Consider the following 18,003-nt stretch of genomic DNA (forward strand, 5'->3'; position numbering starts at 1 on the left):
ACTGGGGATCGGGCCTCGAGTCGCCTCCTTCAGTTTCCTGCTTCTGTACAGCACAAACTGATCTCTGACTGCCTCACGGGCTGGTGGCACTGCTGGTACTGAATTAGATCAGCGCATGAGTGATTAACTGGGCGTGTGTGTGTTTGTGGAAGAGGAAGGATGGGAGCAAGGGGGTGTAGATCTACATGAGAAGCCCCAGCTCACTGACTTGACAGAAAATGGTGCCTGAACTCTCAAACATGATAACCATAGATTGTATTTAAAAATGGACGACATGACAGCTCTGGAAAAAATGAAGCCAAAGCATCTTGATCACCACCTGGTGGCTGGCTGCAGTACAGGTCATAAACCTCATCTGTGATAGCGAATGGGAATTGGGCCAAATTAACAAGCCAAGGTACATGTCAAATAAATGTTCTCAAAGATGGTTTCTTTCATTTTAAGTAGTTCCTTTTAAGTAGTTCTATTTATTTTGAACATTTCAGTTGAATCATGAAGCGGAGACTTGTCCATCTTTACATACAGTCTATGGTAGACACATGGGTAACCTACATAGTCAGGATTACTTTTTTGTAGAGAGTGTTTGGAAGCAAAATTATACACAGAGGCATCGTTGCTATGCAGTCACACACCTGCATGCGAGTATAAGAGAACACTGATATTTCAGTATAGAAGCGCCATGACTGTCCTTAAAGAACCAGGGTCTATGTGGATTTCTCAGGCTCTGTTTCTGTAAATAAGGGCAACTAAATCTCTTGCCTATGCATGCGCACAGTGTGGTATCCTCGAACACTTCACTGCTTCATATTCTTAACTCCTAAACTGGTCCAAGTTTAGGACAGCGATAAGCAATTAGCGGTCTCTGATGATGACCTCAAGTGCAGCGGCTGGCACCCTAGGGGATGTGCTGAGTTCTCGTCCTAACCGGCATGCTACACAGGAGGGGTAAAATAGGAAAGGGATTTGTAAAGCAGAAGCCTGCATGTGCTTTGACTGAAGCTCTTTGCTGTTTGCTGCGTCGCCGTCGCTTGCCTTAACACAATTTACGCTGCCTACTCACTCTGTTTTTCTTCTTTTTAACTGTTTTTTTTTATGTTTTATGTGTTTGACATGTTTTTCTCCACAACATAACTACTGATACACTAGGTCCGATGGCCCTTCAGTTGTCTTTTATGTTCTGTTTGAGTTTTCTGTTATGTGATTATTTTTTAATATTTGTCGGAGGCTTATTTATTTCGTTTTCTGTTCCCTCCTCCTTTTCCTCCTTTGTCTTTTGTGTTGGTTTCTCGCCCCCTTTCTTCTTCTTCTCGTATGTTTTTTCCTCCTTCTCCTCCTCCTGTCCGTCTCGGCTCCTTTATCTTACTGGTAGCTTATGTCCCTGTTAACGTCCCCCCACCAGCCCCCACCTGCCCCCCCAGCCTCATCCCCGCCCTCACCCTCTACTGTTCCCAACGACCCCCAGTCTCCCAAGCAGCAAAAGGAGCCCCTCTCCCACCGCCTCAACGACTTCATGGCCTCCAAACCCAAAATGCACTGCCTCCGGAGCCTGAGGCGAGGGGTAAGTGTGTGTTTGTGTGTGTGTGTCCGCCAAGCTTTTGTGCATGCATGTCCATACACCTGTATGAGCTCAGAGCTGTGTACCTGCAACTCTGTATGAGTGAAGTAATATATTACCTCTGTTACCAGTAGCTGAGTGCCTCTATATGTCAGCAGTGGGACCACATTGAGCCACAACTGCTTTCATTTTCACATTTTGTTGTCAAAATCAAGGCTATTATTACTGAATATATACCTATATATATATATATATATATATATATATATATATATAACTGATGAATATAATTTGTACAACAGGCAACTCACCTACCTTCACTCATACAGTACTCAGGCTTTGTGCTTTGCATGCTTATGTAGCGCTTAACTGTGAATCCATCGTATGTCTGACTCACTAGCAGTCTCTCCATCTTGTCCCTTCATCTTTCATATTAACCGTGCTCAATGATAGTCCCTCCCTCCCACCTTTCCTCCTTCTTGATAAAAATGAGCAAAACCCCTGAGCAGTAGCATGGAGGCAGCAGCCGCTCCCCTCGCACTTCTCTGCAGTCTGTGCTGGACGCACCTTTTGTTTTGTTTAATTTTGCATATGATTTGAGAAAAAAGAGGAGGATTTAATATCACAAGAGAAAGGGAGTCGGGAGTTGTGGTTTTGGCAGCAGCCAAGTGAGAAGGCCAAGTCATTTTAGAAGGCTTCCTGGAGAGCAGCTGTGTCACAACTGGCCGAGGGTGTTGGTGGGTGTCATCACCCGTTCCTCTTCTAGAGTCCTGTCAGTGTGTGTACAGACAGGGTTGCTGGGCAGGGGTTAGGTCATAGCACGTCTTCCTGTTCTACACCCCACCCTCCAACTCTCCCTGACCTCAGGAACGGGTGGCAACTCGCATGTTCTTTCCAGGCCCTACAAATAGATTTTTTTTTTGTTTATGCTTTATTTTGAAAGGGTAGCAGGTACCCAAAGTAAAAACATCAGTGTGAATGGGTGCTAAAATGACGTCTGGAAAAGGCCAAAAGAACAATGCAGCACTGCAGTGCAGTGTGTGAGCATATTGTAGAGGAAATGATTGAAGGTCAGCAGAAAAAAGGGAAGTGTGGATTTTTGTCTAGCGCCAGACAAATCTAGCAGGAAGTGCCTGTTTCTCACAGCGGAAGTGCTGCAACAACTTGAAGAGCGATAAAAAAATGTTCAAAGTTAAATCACCTGCATTGTATTCAAATAACATAGAATATAAAGATTGAAGTTTGATCTTAGTTTAACATTTCATGCACAAATATAAAGTTTAATGATGTTTTCAAGGCCATAAGGTCAGAAACTGTCATAGCAGAAAATATAGTTCTCCTTTTTTAATTAATTCTTGCATCCATATCTCATAACAAAATATTTAAATAATTTTTTCTCCTCTTCATGTCTCACAGTCTCCTGTTTATGTTTTTCATGTATATAGATGTTGTTTGATTTAGAGTACATTTTTATAAATTTTCCATGTGTTATACGTGCATAAAAGGCAACAGAAGGTGCAGTGATAATCTCGTCAAATAACAAGAGGTCCTGTAAGGACACAAGCTCCACTGCCTCACTGACACAGAGAGATGGATTAATGGCTCTTAAAAACTGCTGATGTAAGAGCAGTTCATCACCTCCATCTGGTCAAATCAGGATAACTAGTGCTAATACTCTTACACCAGTACTACAGTTTCTTTTGTTCTTGTGAGAAGGAAAGCTTACATTTAACAGATTATCTTCAGGAGTTGAACAGTCTCACAAACTTTATTCAAGATTTTAAAATGTCTTCATTTATTTTTCACATAGGTCTTTTGTATGAATTACACACAAAGTGTGGGTTTAAACAAGAACCCAATTGAATCTTTTGTTTAGGAATTATTTATATACTGCCGTAAAGTACAAATTGATATGTAGGCTCCCGGTGCTCTATCATGCAGTCATACTTAGACAGTATGATCATGAAACATGATGTATTGTTGTACTTAAGTTGCTTTAGACTGATCCTAAAAAGTCTTAAACCTAACTTAGTGAACCCTGAAGAAACCCTCTAACGATTTCCAGTAAGAAAAGCAAGATATAAAACAGACTTTCAGTTTTATTCACATCAGGGATTAGATTTGTTTCACCATTGGCGGTGTGGTGTTGCGTCTCTCTGCACAGTGGAAGGATGTCTACCTCTGCAGGAGATCCAGTTAGTTTTGCATATTAGCTGTGTAATCCATTCACAGTCGCTGTATATGTGCGCGTGTATGTGTGTGTCTGGGAGTCAAATTTCCCGATATAAACGCATAAGAGTACAGTATAAGAGCTTTAAGACGTCAGTGCTGTTTTATGAGCTCGCAATGACAAAGCTACTGTGTATGTTCTCTCTGACGACCACCACAGCAGCAATCCCCTCGCTCGCTCAGTTGTCACAAAGAGCTAATGAAGAGGACTCTGGGCCGGCCCACGTATGCTTTCGAAGCCAGGCAATATGTTGTAAGTGTGTGTGTGGTGGACGTCAGTGAGTACCAGCGGCGTATATGTGTGCGTGTGCAGGTGCATGGTCGGAAGGAAGTATGAATGACTGAGTGTGTGATCAGTAAAAAGCCATGTACAACACAGACAGCATCCTCATTAATAACAATTTGTTGTGTGACACATTCAGTCTCCGTGACCAGATTGTTTGTCACAATTTATGAGGATTTAGTTTCCCCTCACAATGGCAGCTAGTGTCTGTGCCTGGCTCGTTATTGATCACATGGTGCTGACGCGTGTAGAGCCAGGACGAATGACTGCAGAAGAAGACGACTTCATCCAGCATCACATGTTATCAGCTTGAGGTTTCTTGTCGCTCGCCGTGTCCCGCAGCTGGTTCAGGGCTTCCCCCGCGGAGCATCAATGGGAGGGGGTCAATTCTCAAAGTGTCACAAGCACCTGTAGATGTGTGTGTGGGGGGTTGTGGGTGTGAGGATCCCACCTAGCACTCATCCCCAAGTGTTGGTCACACTTTGGACGTGGGCTCAGCCTACAGTACCCAGAATTCCCCCCTCCAGGGCTTTCTTTGTGCTGATGTGCCATACAGCAGCAATGTTATCTGTCTGTAAGTACTTTGATATACCTGTATATCCATGTGTGTCTGGGTGGTCAGGAATAGTTCAAGTACATTATATCAATATATTCACAAGAATCACATGTAGCTATTTACCGAGAGTTCATAATAAAACGCTTATTAGGCTCATAGGATTCTGCAGCTTTCATCATTGTTGAGAGCGGGAAGAGCCAATCAGAGACAAGGATTTCCACAGCTTCTGCCTCGATGTTCATTCCTTTCAAAAATACACACATCAGTAGCATTGTATTCTGCATTTATGATAACAAATTTTGATAGAACAAATAATATATATTATATTATTATTATATTTGGAGTAAATTAAAGTGAACAGCTCTGGCGACCTGTCTCAAGTGTATCCTGTTCTCTCCCAATGTCAGCTGGGATTGGCTCAGCCTCTTTGGCTGCTCCTAGATCGGAAGAATAGATAATGGACGGATAAAGGAATACCAAACTAGATCATAAAAGAAATGCTGCTGCTGGTAGATGGGAGACATTAGAGATCATCATACAAAAGATTGAAGGCAACATGACCCTTTACATTTCCAGACCTGACAAATGCAGTAAAAAAGTTATTAAAAGTGGTCTAACATCGTATTAAAAGAAAAACATGAAACTAGTCAATTTTGAATCCATATTCATTCATTTATATTGATTCTTGGGTTTATGTGTAGGAGGAAATGACAATAGGAAGAAATCATTTCTACCTTTTTCTTTCATTCCTCTTTCTTTTATGGCTAAAAAATTTACTTTAACAAGAAACTCAGAATTTTTCAGGCAATGTGAGACGTGTGTTATATCAGTAGGGAGGCGAGTTGGAGGATCACAAGGCGTCGTAGTGAGAACGGGCCCCTCCAGGTGGATGATTTGATTAGTGGACTAAAGCGAGTGGAGCTCCTCAGTGCACCAGCTTGTGAGCCTCTAACAGGATTACAAGTCATCTGCTGCAGCTCTAGCAGCCAGTGGTCGTTAACCTGCTCTCCTCTCTGGTCTATGTGCTCAAAACATAACCTGCATCCTCTCTGGAATCTCTCAACCATGACGATCAAAATTACACACCCATCATTTCTTTTGTTCCTTTGGTTCGTCTTTTAGTTCACGGTTGCTCTCATTTGTTTTCCGCAGTCATTCAGCTGCTTTCATCTGAAGTGTATTTTAAACCTGGATATGATTTGCAGTCATAACAAGCAGCGTGTCTCCAGCTTGTCTGTGCACAGTCTACCTGCCTCCATGTCAACAAATGGATCTGCTTTGGTGACGCATGCTTTTGGCGCCATCTGCTGTCACTTACATAGTAGTGGCAGCATGGCAGGATCAGGAAGTAAAGGATGCAAATATCCATCCCTGTCGCAGTCAATATCCTTCTACTTCCACCTCCATGTTTATTTTCATCTGTCCTTCCTTTCATACTTTCATTTCATGCTTGTGCTCTAGGTTGGTCCTTTCTTACCAACTCATTTCTAATTTTTTCATTAATCCATCATGTTAGAAACGTTAAACTTCACCTCATCAGAAAAGAGCGGGGGCTCTAGATTAAAAGTTGCCGTACCCTCTTTTCTGTTAAACGGTGAAGTTTGGCAAAGCAAAGCATCATTATAAAATACCTGTTTACTTTTTTTTCATTTAAAGGAATATGAGAGAAATGCTCGTGAGTTTCTCCTGATGTTGACTTTTGTCTGTTGTCTCTTTCTCTCTCCTCGCTCCTCGCCATTTCTATCTCCTCTGCCCCCCCCCCCCCCTCCCACACACATGAAGCTTTCTCTCAAGCTGGTAAGCATGACCGTATATAACCACACGACCTTAGCGGCATGACCACAGCACGCATGTCACGTCCTCCCAGTAACACATTGTTAACAACGCCCTTACTGCTTTTTGTTTTGCTCTTTTTGGATTTGAGATAATGGTATTACATTTTTTTTTTTTTTTTTTTTTGCTGTGACTCAACGATGGACCCCCGACTCATATCGTTGTCTCATTTACATGTCATTGTTTTGTTGTTTGTTTTTTTATGTTGTGGTCGTGTTCTCGTCATGTCTCTGCCAAAAACTGTGTCTGTGGTCTCTGTGGTGCAGATCACACTCAATTCCCACGTCCGGAATCTCATTGAGGTGATCAGATTTACTCTATGTCTTACCTGTCCGTCTTGTAGCCTGGTCTGGTAGTCCCCACTGTCTCGACAAATTGTGTGTTTGTGTAACAAATACTAATCTGATCTGACGTAGTGGTCGCTCACTTTTGTCCTTACACTGCATGCCAAGTGTCCTTGAGTAGAATGCTGTTCTGTAAAACCAATCAAAGCCTGATTCTCTTTTAAGTTTCAGACCAGTACACTTAAAATATTGAACTATGTGACATTTTGGGAAATGAGTTTGAAGATTCCTTACACTCTCATGTTTGTGCAATAAATATGAAGCCACATCAAGGAAACAGTTGCCTTAGAGTCGATGTCAACTTGTTTAAGTGATTATTCTGTCTGTAGGGAATACAACTCCCATCACCTCAAAAGCCCATTAATCAACATATCATGTCTTGCTTGATTAATTGGTACAAACATCAAACTCATGTGTCAAGTGTAAGGTTCTCGTAGGTTTCACGTAGAGGACGATACATGACAGCATCAGAGAATTCAGACGTAGCTAAGTCATTTTCTCATCGCACGTCATCATGCGGCACAAACATCAACATTTTCCCACATGGCACTAGTTTTCTTTCACATCATAAAGCACTCTCTGTACTGTATGATATCTGCACCCCCCTCCAACCCAATGCATGACGGTATACCTTGACCATCAGTTGTACTATATGTACATTTGATGGTCACTAATTGTATCCCACAATGCAATGTGGGATACAATTTGTCTACTTTATATGGTATAAAAAAGTTATAATTAAACATTCAGGCAGCGCTACAAGAAGTCTCTGCTCCTGGTTAAAGAAACAATTCAACTGGTTATTACCCAGATTCCAGTGTTAATGCTAAGCTAAGCTAACTGCCCGCTGGATCTAGCTTTCCACACACCAGAGCGGATCTCAGCAAGAACGTGGAAAAGGGCATTCCACCAAAATGAACTGAAAATCAGACCTGTTTAGTATTTGTGTAGTTTCAATATCCCTATATTTAGTGTGAATGTTTCCATACAAAACAATACATTTGTGAATTATCCATCCTAAATGAATCAAACAACAGTCATATCACGCCAGTTAATAGTTTTAGCTTTGATCATGTAGAGTTGAGATTAACCTTTGTTGTTTGTCCTGGGAAACAAAGAATGCAATCACTAACACGTGACGTCTGTAGTGTAACTTGAGACTTGAGAACGGAGCATGTACCTGCATGATGATGAACAGATGTCTGTTATGTTGCATGCCCGGTAAGTGTTACGTGCTGATGCAGGGAGAAAGGGTAAGATCATTGTGGTAACCTAGCTGCTGTGACCTTTGACCTGGCTCATGTGCAGTGAATCCTGACCTTGAGGTCTGTAGCTCCAGCAGTTGTAACCTGTGGTGCCGCTGTGACCCATCTCGACGAGATCCAATCGCAGGCCTTGATCTATTCAGTCCTCACAGGACACACTTCTATTTTATTACACTAAAAGATGTATTGAAAGAGTCTGGAGTGTCATTGTGTTTATTATTAAGAAAATCTATAAATGTACTTAGATGAACAGTTCACATAGCATGAAAAAGTATTTTATTCTAACAATATCATGGTTAGAGTTAATCCTATTTACGTATATATTTACCTATAGACATTTTAAAATTCTGATCAAACTTTTCTGTCCTTGTGACAGTAAAGAGTTGTCCCCAGTCACCGCCCCCTCAACTCTCACCTCACTTGTTGGATGGTTATTAATCTGAGGTGGGGAAGTTTAACAGAATTGCATCTGTCAAACCAATGACTTGATCCTCACCCTCTTTTCTTGTTGAGACTCAATAGATCCAGATTCTTATTTGGATCTGCACCAAATTGAACAAACTCAAACATATCAATACCCTTAACATGCCTGATATATATGTTGAATAACGTAATGTGAAAGAAAGCTCCCTGATCAGCAGCAAAATGTAATGGGTTGTTCCCTGATCCATTACCGCCTCCTCCCACCAAGCATCATAGCAATCTGTCTCGGAGTTTTGTGCAGCATGACTCACCAGTTAAGTGTTACAGCTCGGAATCCTCCTCATCTGGAGATGTGACCCATTAGGAAGCCCAAAAAAATAAGCTCCCACCCACCCGGCCTCCGGTTTCAGAACACACAGTTCTGTCAGGCAGCTTCAGACGCATTAGCCAGCTCACACTAAAAGTCTTTAAGAGCATAAGATGCATTAAATATCATATTCCATTTGCGATGCGTTCATAGTTTAGGTGTGGCGGCTGAATAGGTGAAAGGCCTCGCGTCTATATGCAGACAAACATCCCAGCTCTCAGTGAGTGTGTGGTAGAGAGCAGCTGCAGTATCTCCTTCAGGTTGAATTTCGTGCTCAGACCATAACATGAGCTCCATTTGTGGAGCTGTCATCCATTTATCCCCGAGGTTTAAGGCAAAGGGAGATACTGCACCTTATTTAGTAAAGATCCCTGTCAAAACAGCAAATCATGGGTCATTAAAGCTCTTTTTTCCTTATCTTACAGTTTCTTTTTCTCCTTTTTCGGTTCTCCTTCCTCCCTCTTCCCCCCCTCTCTTAGGGTTCTGGACCAGAAGACTTCAGCCACCTGCCACCAGAACAGAGAAGGAAGAAGCTCCAGGGAAAGATTGATGAGTTAAATAAAGACATTCAGAAAGATATGGACCAGAGGTATGCTCCTAAAGCTTCACACCATTTCCCCCTCCGTATATGACAATGTAATATTTGTGCTACAAATACTGAGTGTAGCAATTTGCTCTCGCAGGGACGCTCTTACTAAGATGAAAGACGTGTACGTGAAGAACCCTCAGATGGGAGACCCTGCCAGCGTGGACCCCCGACTATCAGAAATAGGCCAAAACATCGAGAAGCTCCAGGCTGAATTGCAGAAGTTCGAGGTAAGTCCAATTGGTGCCAGTCGCAGCTCTCGTTTCTGTGTGAATGTTAGTGTTGGCAAAGTGATCTTGTTTAGTTTATCTGAGACAGTAAATAATGGAGGAGCTCTTAACACACACACACACACACACACACCGCTGGTGTAGTTCCAAAGAAGACTGGTGCTCGTCCATATTAGGAGAAGATGTGATGCAGCTGGAGGAGCGGACCGACTGTATGGTCCGCGAGGAGGCGAAGAAACATCGGCCTGGTTTAACCCTGTAAATCAATGGTAAACGAGGTGGAGTGCAAGAGAGAGAGGGGTGTTCTCCCTCTGAATTGTATTGCCAAAATAGAATCCAAAATCGGATCCACCGATAAACAGAAAACCATTACGCTTGGTATGATTTTAAAGATGTCATGCAGGAAAAAGAAACCCAGCTCAGCTGCAGCCAACACACACACATAATCCTTGCGTGTGTTTCAGGGCTGGTTAGCAGAGGTGGAGGAGAGGATGCCATCCAAGAGCGACACACACCGGAGAAGTGGGTTCTTCGAGACGCCAAACAACACGGCAGTGAGCAACAACTGTGCGCAGGACAGAGAGAGGTATGGTATACTATGACAAACCAAACCACACGGGTCCCACGCGCCCCGGGGCTGTTGCTCCCCTTATTTGTTCGAAAGGAAACTATGTATGTTTTCACAGTTTATTTACTGTGTGTGTTGGCCCTTGAGCAGCCCGGACGGCAGCTACACGGAGGAGCAGAATTCAGAGACTCAGGTGAAAGTCAGCACCCACCCCGTCCCCACCACCAGCACGCCGGAGTTCGACGATGAGTTTGACGACGAGGACACCTTGCCCACCATCGGTACCTGTAAAGCCTTGTACCCCTTTGAAGGTAACTAATATTTAAATAAGAACACGTAAACCCCCAAAAGACATGAAACTTGTTGGTTTGTTGCCACACGCATACTCTCTGTTGGTCAAGCGGCTGGTGGCATCATTCTAGTTCTACTTTTTGCACCATTTTAGCACAGTTTACAAATTGAACATCTTTCAACATTTTGCTTGAAACAGTTTGCAACAGCTTCCGGGTATGTTTTCTCTCGTTAAGTGGGCGTGTCAGAGCTGTTGCCCAGTCACAGGTTTTCCATGAGGTCATAAAAACTAAAAAAAAATCAATCAACAGAATTTCAGGTCATAAAAACAGTCTTAAATATGTCAAGATATTGCATCCTAGATGTGTAGATACTGTTACATCAGGTGTATTTTTAAGTATCAAACACACATTTCATCTACCTCTGAGATTTTTTCAACAAGAACACCAAGAATGAGCTTTTCAGCTTCCATATCTGCTACAGTTGTGTATCACAACAGGAGGTTAAATGACAGTTTACGTTCAAATAAACGTTTTGCAGGGATGAATACAACTCTGTTGTTTTAGGAAACAGATTGAACTGGGCCCTGACTTCTACAGATAGAGGAATGTGATTTGATTTCTTTCGAATGAGTAAGCGTAGGGGTGTGACCTCCCTGAAGAAATATGTGAAGGAGGAGAGTGGATACATTATCGTTTCAGTGTTACTCATTTTCGCATTTGAATCTCAAAGGTTGACAAATATAGTGCTGGGTGTAAATCAGAGAGAGAGGGGTCATAGTTATTTTGCGATAACTTAATATTAAATGTCATCATGCTCTAACAATGGACAACAGGGAAGCACACTTTTAGTGCTCGAATCTTCTCAATGAAGATTGTGAAATAATTTCATATTCTGTATCAGTTTGTATCAAGTTAAGCACAAATTAGTGCAGTGATAATCACTGATAACCCTAACTCTACAAATCAGCATTAAATAAGAGAGGAGGCCCAGCAGGGATAAGTGCAATGCCAAGTTTAGAAAATTTGGGGCAGCTTGATTGAATTTGAGGAGTTTACTTAGGGTTGTGTGTCTTTCTTGTCTCATTTGACGTCATTTTGAAGTTAGTTTTTAGAGACCAGATTTATCGTAGGATCCCTGTGGAGGGTGTCTAACCCAGTGGTCATATTTATGAATTTCATATTTGATGTGAACAATAAACTCCTGTAGTTACTAATAAATAAAATCATCTACAAATGCTTATTGCCAATTTTGTTTGGAGATTGAATGAGGAAGCTTCCACCTGCAGACAGTCTGTGGCAGCTGCTTTACCTTTTAATAACACACATGGAAATATGAAGTGAAGAAGAAAATCAACTGCACAGAAGAGTTTTGCAGGTTGACGTTAAGCCTCATTCAACTCCCAACTACGGTGGTTTATGTGCAAGTTAGCAACGTTACTCTGTCGGCTGATGCCATTTTCTAAGCAGCATCATGGCCCGTTTTGTCTTGTGACTTACAAATACAAATCTAATCTGAGTGAAGTTAGTCAAAGGTAGTTCATATCCTCTTACGCCTCTTTTCTATTCTTTTTTCGTCCATGTTTGCAGGTCACAATGAGGGCACCATCGCCGTGACCGAGGGCGAGCTGTTGTATGTCATAGAGGAAGACAAAGGAGACGGCTGGACGCGAGTGCGCAGGAACGAGGACGAGGAGGGATACGTCCCCTCATCCTACGTCGAGGTCTTTTTGGAAACAAATGCCAAAGGTGCTATGACATACATATAACTCAGCAAGTCAATGTGGTAATGTTCCTGTAAGTCAGCAGGTTTAAAGATGGTTACTGGTAGCTCACGTAAGAGAATACCCTCCCTCACCTCTCACCTCACACCCACACACTCTGTGGGACATTTGTCCATTGTGCCTCATGACAGTTGGGACAGTTGTGGCAGATTGTGCCAGCGAGTGTCACTGAGCTCTGAACAAAACTTAATGATGCTGAATAACAGCTGAGCCCAGAGGATGTTGAGCTCAGCATTGTGGGACAAATCCTGTGTACATTATAGAAAACTATACTTGATTTTTTTCTGTTCTTGTTAAGATGTAAAATGTCTGATCACCATGTTCTGCTTTTAGTCAAGAGTCGGATCCACGACTTGTGACAAATGTTTGAGCCTAAAATGAGTGAGTGAGCGTGTGCACCATCTGTAGTGACGCTGCAGTGGCATCACAGAGCAGAGTTACTGTAAAGGAAAACGCATGCTCCATGTGCAATCGTACAAATGTAATTTAAATCTGCTGTAACATATGAAAACATATTTTTGTAGGCTAAAGAGGAAAAAAAGAGAAAAAAGCCCCCTTCAAGTGTTGCATGCTGTGATTGATCATAGTGCTGTACCGACATTAAGAAGTTGATAAAGCAAGTATTCTCTGCTGCTTCGGGTTTATTTTATGAAATCAACGATTTAATTAGTAACTATTTTCTCTAAGTGTTTTTTCCCTTCTGATTGAACCCACTTTTTGATAATCAGGGCGTTGGGCTGTTCTGGTCCTTTTTCACAGGCCAGTGGTAAAAGGTATTAAAGGACTGAGCATTAGCTGTACTAAGCTCTATGGTGAGACTGTGCTGAGATACTGAGCTGGTCGTGACTTTTAAAGCTCTGTGGTTTTTTCTTGCACGTGTCTCTGAGTGGCAGCTCAATAGAAAAGCATGGTGTGTGTGTGTAGCCTCTGTCGTTACTGCTACCGATCCCGTTCAGACCTGGTATCATGGTTTTTATTAACCCCCCCTCCCTAATATAAAGCCGTTATATCCTGTGGTGGTCAGAGCTAAGTTCAGGCCTTTTATTTGATCTCTCTCTCTCTATAATATATATAAATATATATATATATATATATATATATATATTGTGAGAAACGATCACGAGTGGTCACAGAAGACACATACAGGACGCATTGTAATACCTGATGTGAAGAGACAAACTTAGCGTTGACCATTTGTAATGGGATCTCTCAGGAGGGATGTAAATACCAGGTGTGAACTGGGCCAGCGAGACAATCCGTCCTTTACAACACTCAGAAATCATCTCTTCATCGCACAATGCACAAGCCTTCGTTTAACGTCCTGTCACACTTCAGCCTCTTCAACTCGACAGGCCCAGTATGAGGTTCAGGGTTTAATTTTACATCAGTGACATAAATACAACATTTCTCACAGCCTGTAGTTTTAATTGTAGATCATTTGAAATGTGGTGCATGTGGCAGTGTTGGTGGGAGTTTTCCTCATCGTTCTCAGCATGTTATGAAGTCAAGAGGCTACACTCTAAGATGTGTTGGCGCCAGATGAAAACTTAAGTGGAACAAGCTGAAAGGCTCTTAGATAAACCTCTTTGGGTTAAAGGAGGTCTTTGACACATTCTTTATTATCAGTTAAAAAGTTGTTTGCACTGTCATCTCTCTTCCTCCTTCCCATGTCAGAATTATTGGGTTGCTGTCTTTGACTCATCCGTTTTTACAAGCTATCTAACTTTGCTTTTTGTCATTTTTTTTTGTCTGTTTGTATTTTTTATTTTTTTATTATTGCAGATTCCTAAAAGTGGGGCTGGCTGAGGAATGGCAGGGCAAGCACGCCTCGGAGACACCACCACGTTCCTCACACGCTCTGAGTGAAAGACGACCTGAGTCTAAAGAGACGACCCATAATATCACATCTCAATTTCCAAACTGTTACAAAAAATTAACTTTATCAGCTCTGTTGCGCTTCCTCTGCTAAACTCTGCAATGTGAAGCAAGGATAAGAGAATTTCATCTAAATTTAAGAGCTCATAACCTTTTAACACCCATTCAGAAGTCACAGACCACAGTACACATCTTCTTTGTGTTGCTTTCAGCAAAGCTTCGCTTCTTAATGTAACTAACTCCGCTTGCACCACGCGCAGTCATGGAATTTGGCTTTTGGCTTCCTCAGACTGAGCGTCACTCCTCTTTTTCCTTACCTTTCCCCCGTTACACACATGGCAGAGGGTGTGGTCAGAGAGAAGATGGAGACCACCAGGAGCCTTTGGACAAAAAACCAGCGGGAGAACCCATGACACCCCTCATCCAGTAGTGTGTGTGTGGGGGTCATGAACTCCTCACTCACGCACTCATTGACCTCATAGAGAATCATCCAAGGATCATCCAACTTCTTGAGAGGCCGGAAAAAATCTCATTCACTTCCTCTTGACGCCTGCTTCTCTCCACTAAAGTCACTAAACTCCACATTTGCAGGTTTCCCCCTCCTGAAAGAACAGGAAGTGAAGGCGCTGATCATTGCTTTCTGTGTCATGTGCTTCTGGTTTGTTTGAGTGACCTGGATGTTATTTTTAACGGAATTGCAGTTCCAGTATTTTTCAACCTAGGCCCCATATATATATATATATGACACTTACAAAAACGTTGCCTGCACCAGCAGCTGTGACATCAGTGGCTACAATGTAATCTTATGGGGCAACAGCAACTAAAAGTGCTTTTTTTCACCAATAAAATCTGGAGTCTGGTAACATTTCACATGTCGCTCAATGAGTCCAGCTCTGAACTGTGAAGCAGCTCGTTGTCCTTCTCTTAATTTGTGCTTCAGTTTGTAGGAGATTTTCGTCCATATCCTCCAGCTCCAACTTTAACGGGACACTTTGTGGACTGTCGCAGTTGCCCCTTAAGATTACATTTAAGGTGATCATTTCTAAAACGTTTTTGTAAGTTCAATGGTTAAAATTCCCCGGTAAGGTGTTGTGTGTCGTAAATGTCCAGTTTACTCCACTCCCTCATTCCAAGGACCAGCTGGAGAAAAAACCGAAGTGATGGATGATGTGGTCATTCACCATCACTCTCATCATCCACCGGTCTTCCTGTCTTGTCACTGGTGCTTGTTCTTCTCTCTGACCACACCACCCTAATCACTTCCACGGCCCCTCCTCCCTCCCCAGGCGGCTCAGGCTTACACTTGGCTGCTTTCAGCCCCATTCCTCCCCTGCCCCTCACCCTCTTTCTTTTTTTTTAATTTGCAACAGCTCAGGGGCGTTGTGGTGTGCTGCATGCTTGCCCTGTCGTCCTCCTCGCCCCCCTCTGCTGGTGGCCCGGAGGAGTTGGTGCTGGGCGTGTTTGGTCAAGCTTATGCGCCCCCCCCCTCCCTCTCCCTCCAGCCTTTCTGTTCAGTTAACCCTCATTGCCTGGTCGTACTGTTTGAATAACCTGGATGCTACTGTTTGGGTTCAGTGCCTGTGGTTTTTTAAAATGTCTTTTCTGTTGTCGGTTCAGAAAGCATGTTTCCCCTGTTTGTTTGTTTTCTAACAGCGAGTGAGTGATCCCCTCGTCCACAGTTAAATCTCAAAACTGCAACAAGGACCTGAGTTGTTTTTCTTTTTCTGAATGATCTTATGCATAGATAGTTCATGAAAGTCTTGTGCATTTGTTTTGCAGTCCAGTATGTATGTTAGCAATGTTTGTATTGTATGTTTTCGATCGGAGTGTCTAACGCAAGTTGTTAGTTTACAGTTGATCACCTTGTGCTTGGTCCAAGCAGCAGTCAACCCAAAAAAAGAAAAAGAAGAAGTTGTGATTGACACCTGATGTGTTTTTAGGATGGCCCGCCTACTGCCTATTCTACTGTATATGAAAATATACTGTGATTCATCTTCCTGTGAACTTGTGACTGAAGTGTGACAGAAATCACCTGTTTTGGGGCTTTGCACCCGTTTTTATGTTCGACCACTGCGAGAGAGAATGATGCAGATGTTTCCTGTGATGTGGCGAAAGGATCAAGATGTGATTTATCTCAAAAGTCTCGGGGGCAAATTTCAAGACTTTTTTTTTTTTTTAAACAATCACGAGGAATTATGCCCACCCCTCCAACCCCCCTTCCTGCTCAACGGCACATAATGTATCTGATTTTTAAGATTTCTGTTTTATAATTTTAATGATCTTGAGTTGAGATTCTGCTTTCCTGGTTTTATTTTAAGCTGGAAATTATTGTTGTAGCTTTTTTTTTCTCTCTGCCTGAACGGGACTAAAATCCCTTTAATTGCAAATATAACGTAAGAATTGCGTTGCTTTTTTTTCTTCTTATTTGGATGAAGCCATTTGCTGAATATTCATCCGATGCAGAATATTATGAACACTTCCCGACATCGACGAGTGATGGACACAGACAGTTTGGACTCTTGATGGAAGGAAAGATCAAAGCCCTGCTGAAGCTTGAAAATTTAAAATACCATGTTCGCTTTTTTCGCCACCCGTCTCAATAACGTCAAGATATCAAACACTTGCTTTGTATAATTTTTCTGAGTGAAACATGACAATATAAACCTGAAAAGGTAAAGACCACCACTTCAACGGCAGCAATAGTTTTATAATGTCTGCCTTTGCTCTACGACAAGACCACCACAAACCTTTCAGTTGACGCCCCTGAATAACCGCCTGTACAGAGGAAATGGCGTGATGGAATTAGAGAGAGTATATATGAATATATAAATAAAGTTTAAAAAGGACAAACATCTATTTTAACTATTGGAGAGTCTTGCCATGACTTCTGCTTTGCAAAGTAAGACTTCTTTTTCCTTTGTGAGGTCTACCAAATGGTGTGTTTTGCACTTTTTCGTTTGTGTTCCATTTGGTAGCCCATGCTTGTGTTTTGGAGCACTGAATACTTTGTATTGTGTTTACTGTGCCAATTAAATATGCCTGGAAAGTAAATGAGGAGTTGGGACTTTTCTTTTTCCTTTGGTGAGTCAGACTCAATCATGAGCCACATGAAAACGCCCACAGTGTCAATCATCAATAACAACAGCTCTAATTATCCAATATAACTACTCTGTTTATGAGAACTCACTACATATGTTTACAGCAGTAATGCTGGTTATGATTTATGACTTCAAATCATAATACTTAATTAAGTGGATGTTATGCTCGCCACAATAGAACCACCTCCTCGTGTCATAACTAAACTGCAAATTACATTATTTCTATGGTTAGAATCTTGGTCATGTCATTTATTTGTATCAATATATGAAGTTATTTAGTCAATAAAGTAACATTTTAGTTTTTGACAGCCCAAGATGATGTCTCTAAATTTATTTCGAGACTGATCAATGATCCAAAACTCAAAGACAAATCATTTAGAATATAAACAGACATAAAGAGGATATCAGGAAATCTTCACTTTTTCAAAATTCTAACGAACTTGTTTGATTGATAATTTTATCAACAAGCTCTTGCTTATTGATTTTCTAAATGCTTATTTTGTCTCCCAAGCCAGCAGTTCAAAGGAAGCTGGAGGGCAAACAAAAGATCAAAGACAAATCATCAACAAATGTAAAAGACAAGACTAAACACTGGTTAATTAAAAAATATTAATATCTGACATGGGACAAATGGTCTTTTTCTGTTTAACACAAATCTAAGAGGGTGCATTAGTGAGTCATGAAATTGGATTTTATTCTGAAAATATCATCAGTCAG

At 41.8% G+C, this 18,003-nt stretch overlaps 1 protein-coding gene across 2 annotated transcripts in view; it reads left to right on the top strand.

Moving 5' to 3' along the window:
• LOC132998650 (formin-binding protein 1) overlaps positions 1 to 17,239 on the top strand; it is a 43,369-nt gene extending 26,130 nt beyond the window's left edge. The window contains exons 10-18 of one of the 2 annotated variants that reach the window (XM_061068381.1): positions 1,370 to 1,558; positions 6,406 to 6,420; positions 6,723 to 6,758; positions 9,335 to 9,444; positions 9,539 to 9,671; positions 10,136 to 10,257; positions 10,390 to 10,550; positions 12,120 to 12,278; positions 14,096 to 17,239. In XM_061068381.1, the coding sequence (XP_060924364.1) occupies positions 1,370 to 1,558; positions 6,406 to 6,420; positions 6,723 to 6,758; positions 9,335 to 9,444; positions 9,539 to 9,671; positions 10,136 to 10,257; positions 10,390 to 10,550; positions 12,120 to 12,278; positions 14,096 to 14,103 (933 nt within the window). In that variant the 3' untranslated portion in view covers positions 14,104 to 17,239. Of the gene's footprint in view, positions 1 to 1,369; positions 1,559 to 6,405; positions 6,421 to 6,722; positions 6,759 to 9,334; positions 9,445 to 9,538; positions 9,672 to 10,135; positions 10,258 to 10,389; positions 10,551 to 12,119; positions 13,005 to 14,095 lie in introns of those variants that run through there. The other variant, XM_061068389.1, reaches the window with a different exon arrangement.
• Positions 17,240 to 18,003: the final 764 nt, after the last annotated feature.

Source organism: Limanda limanda, chromosome 1 (assembly GCF_963576545.1).
Source record: "Limanda limanda chromosome 1, fLimLim1.1, whole genome shotgun sequence".
NCBI lineage: Eukaryota > Metazoa > Chordata > Actinopteri > Pleuronectiformes > Pleuronectidae > Limanda > Limanda limanda.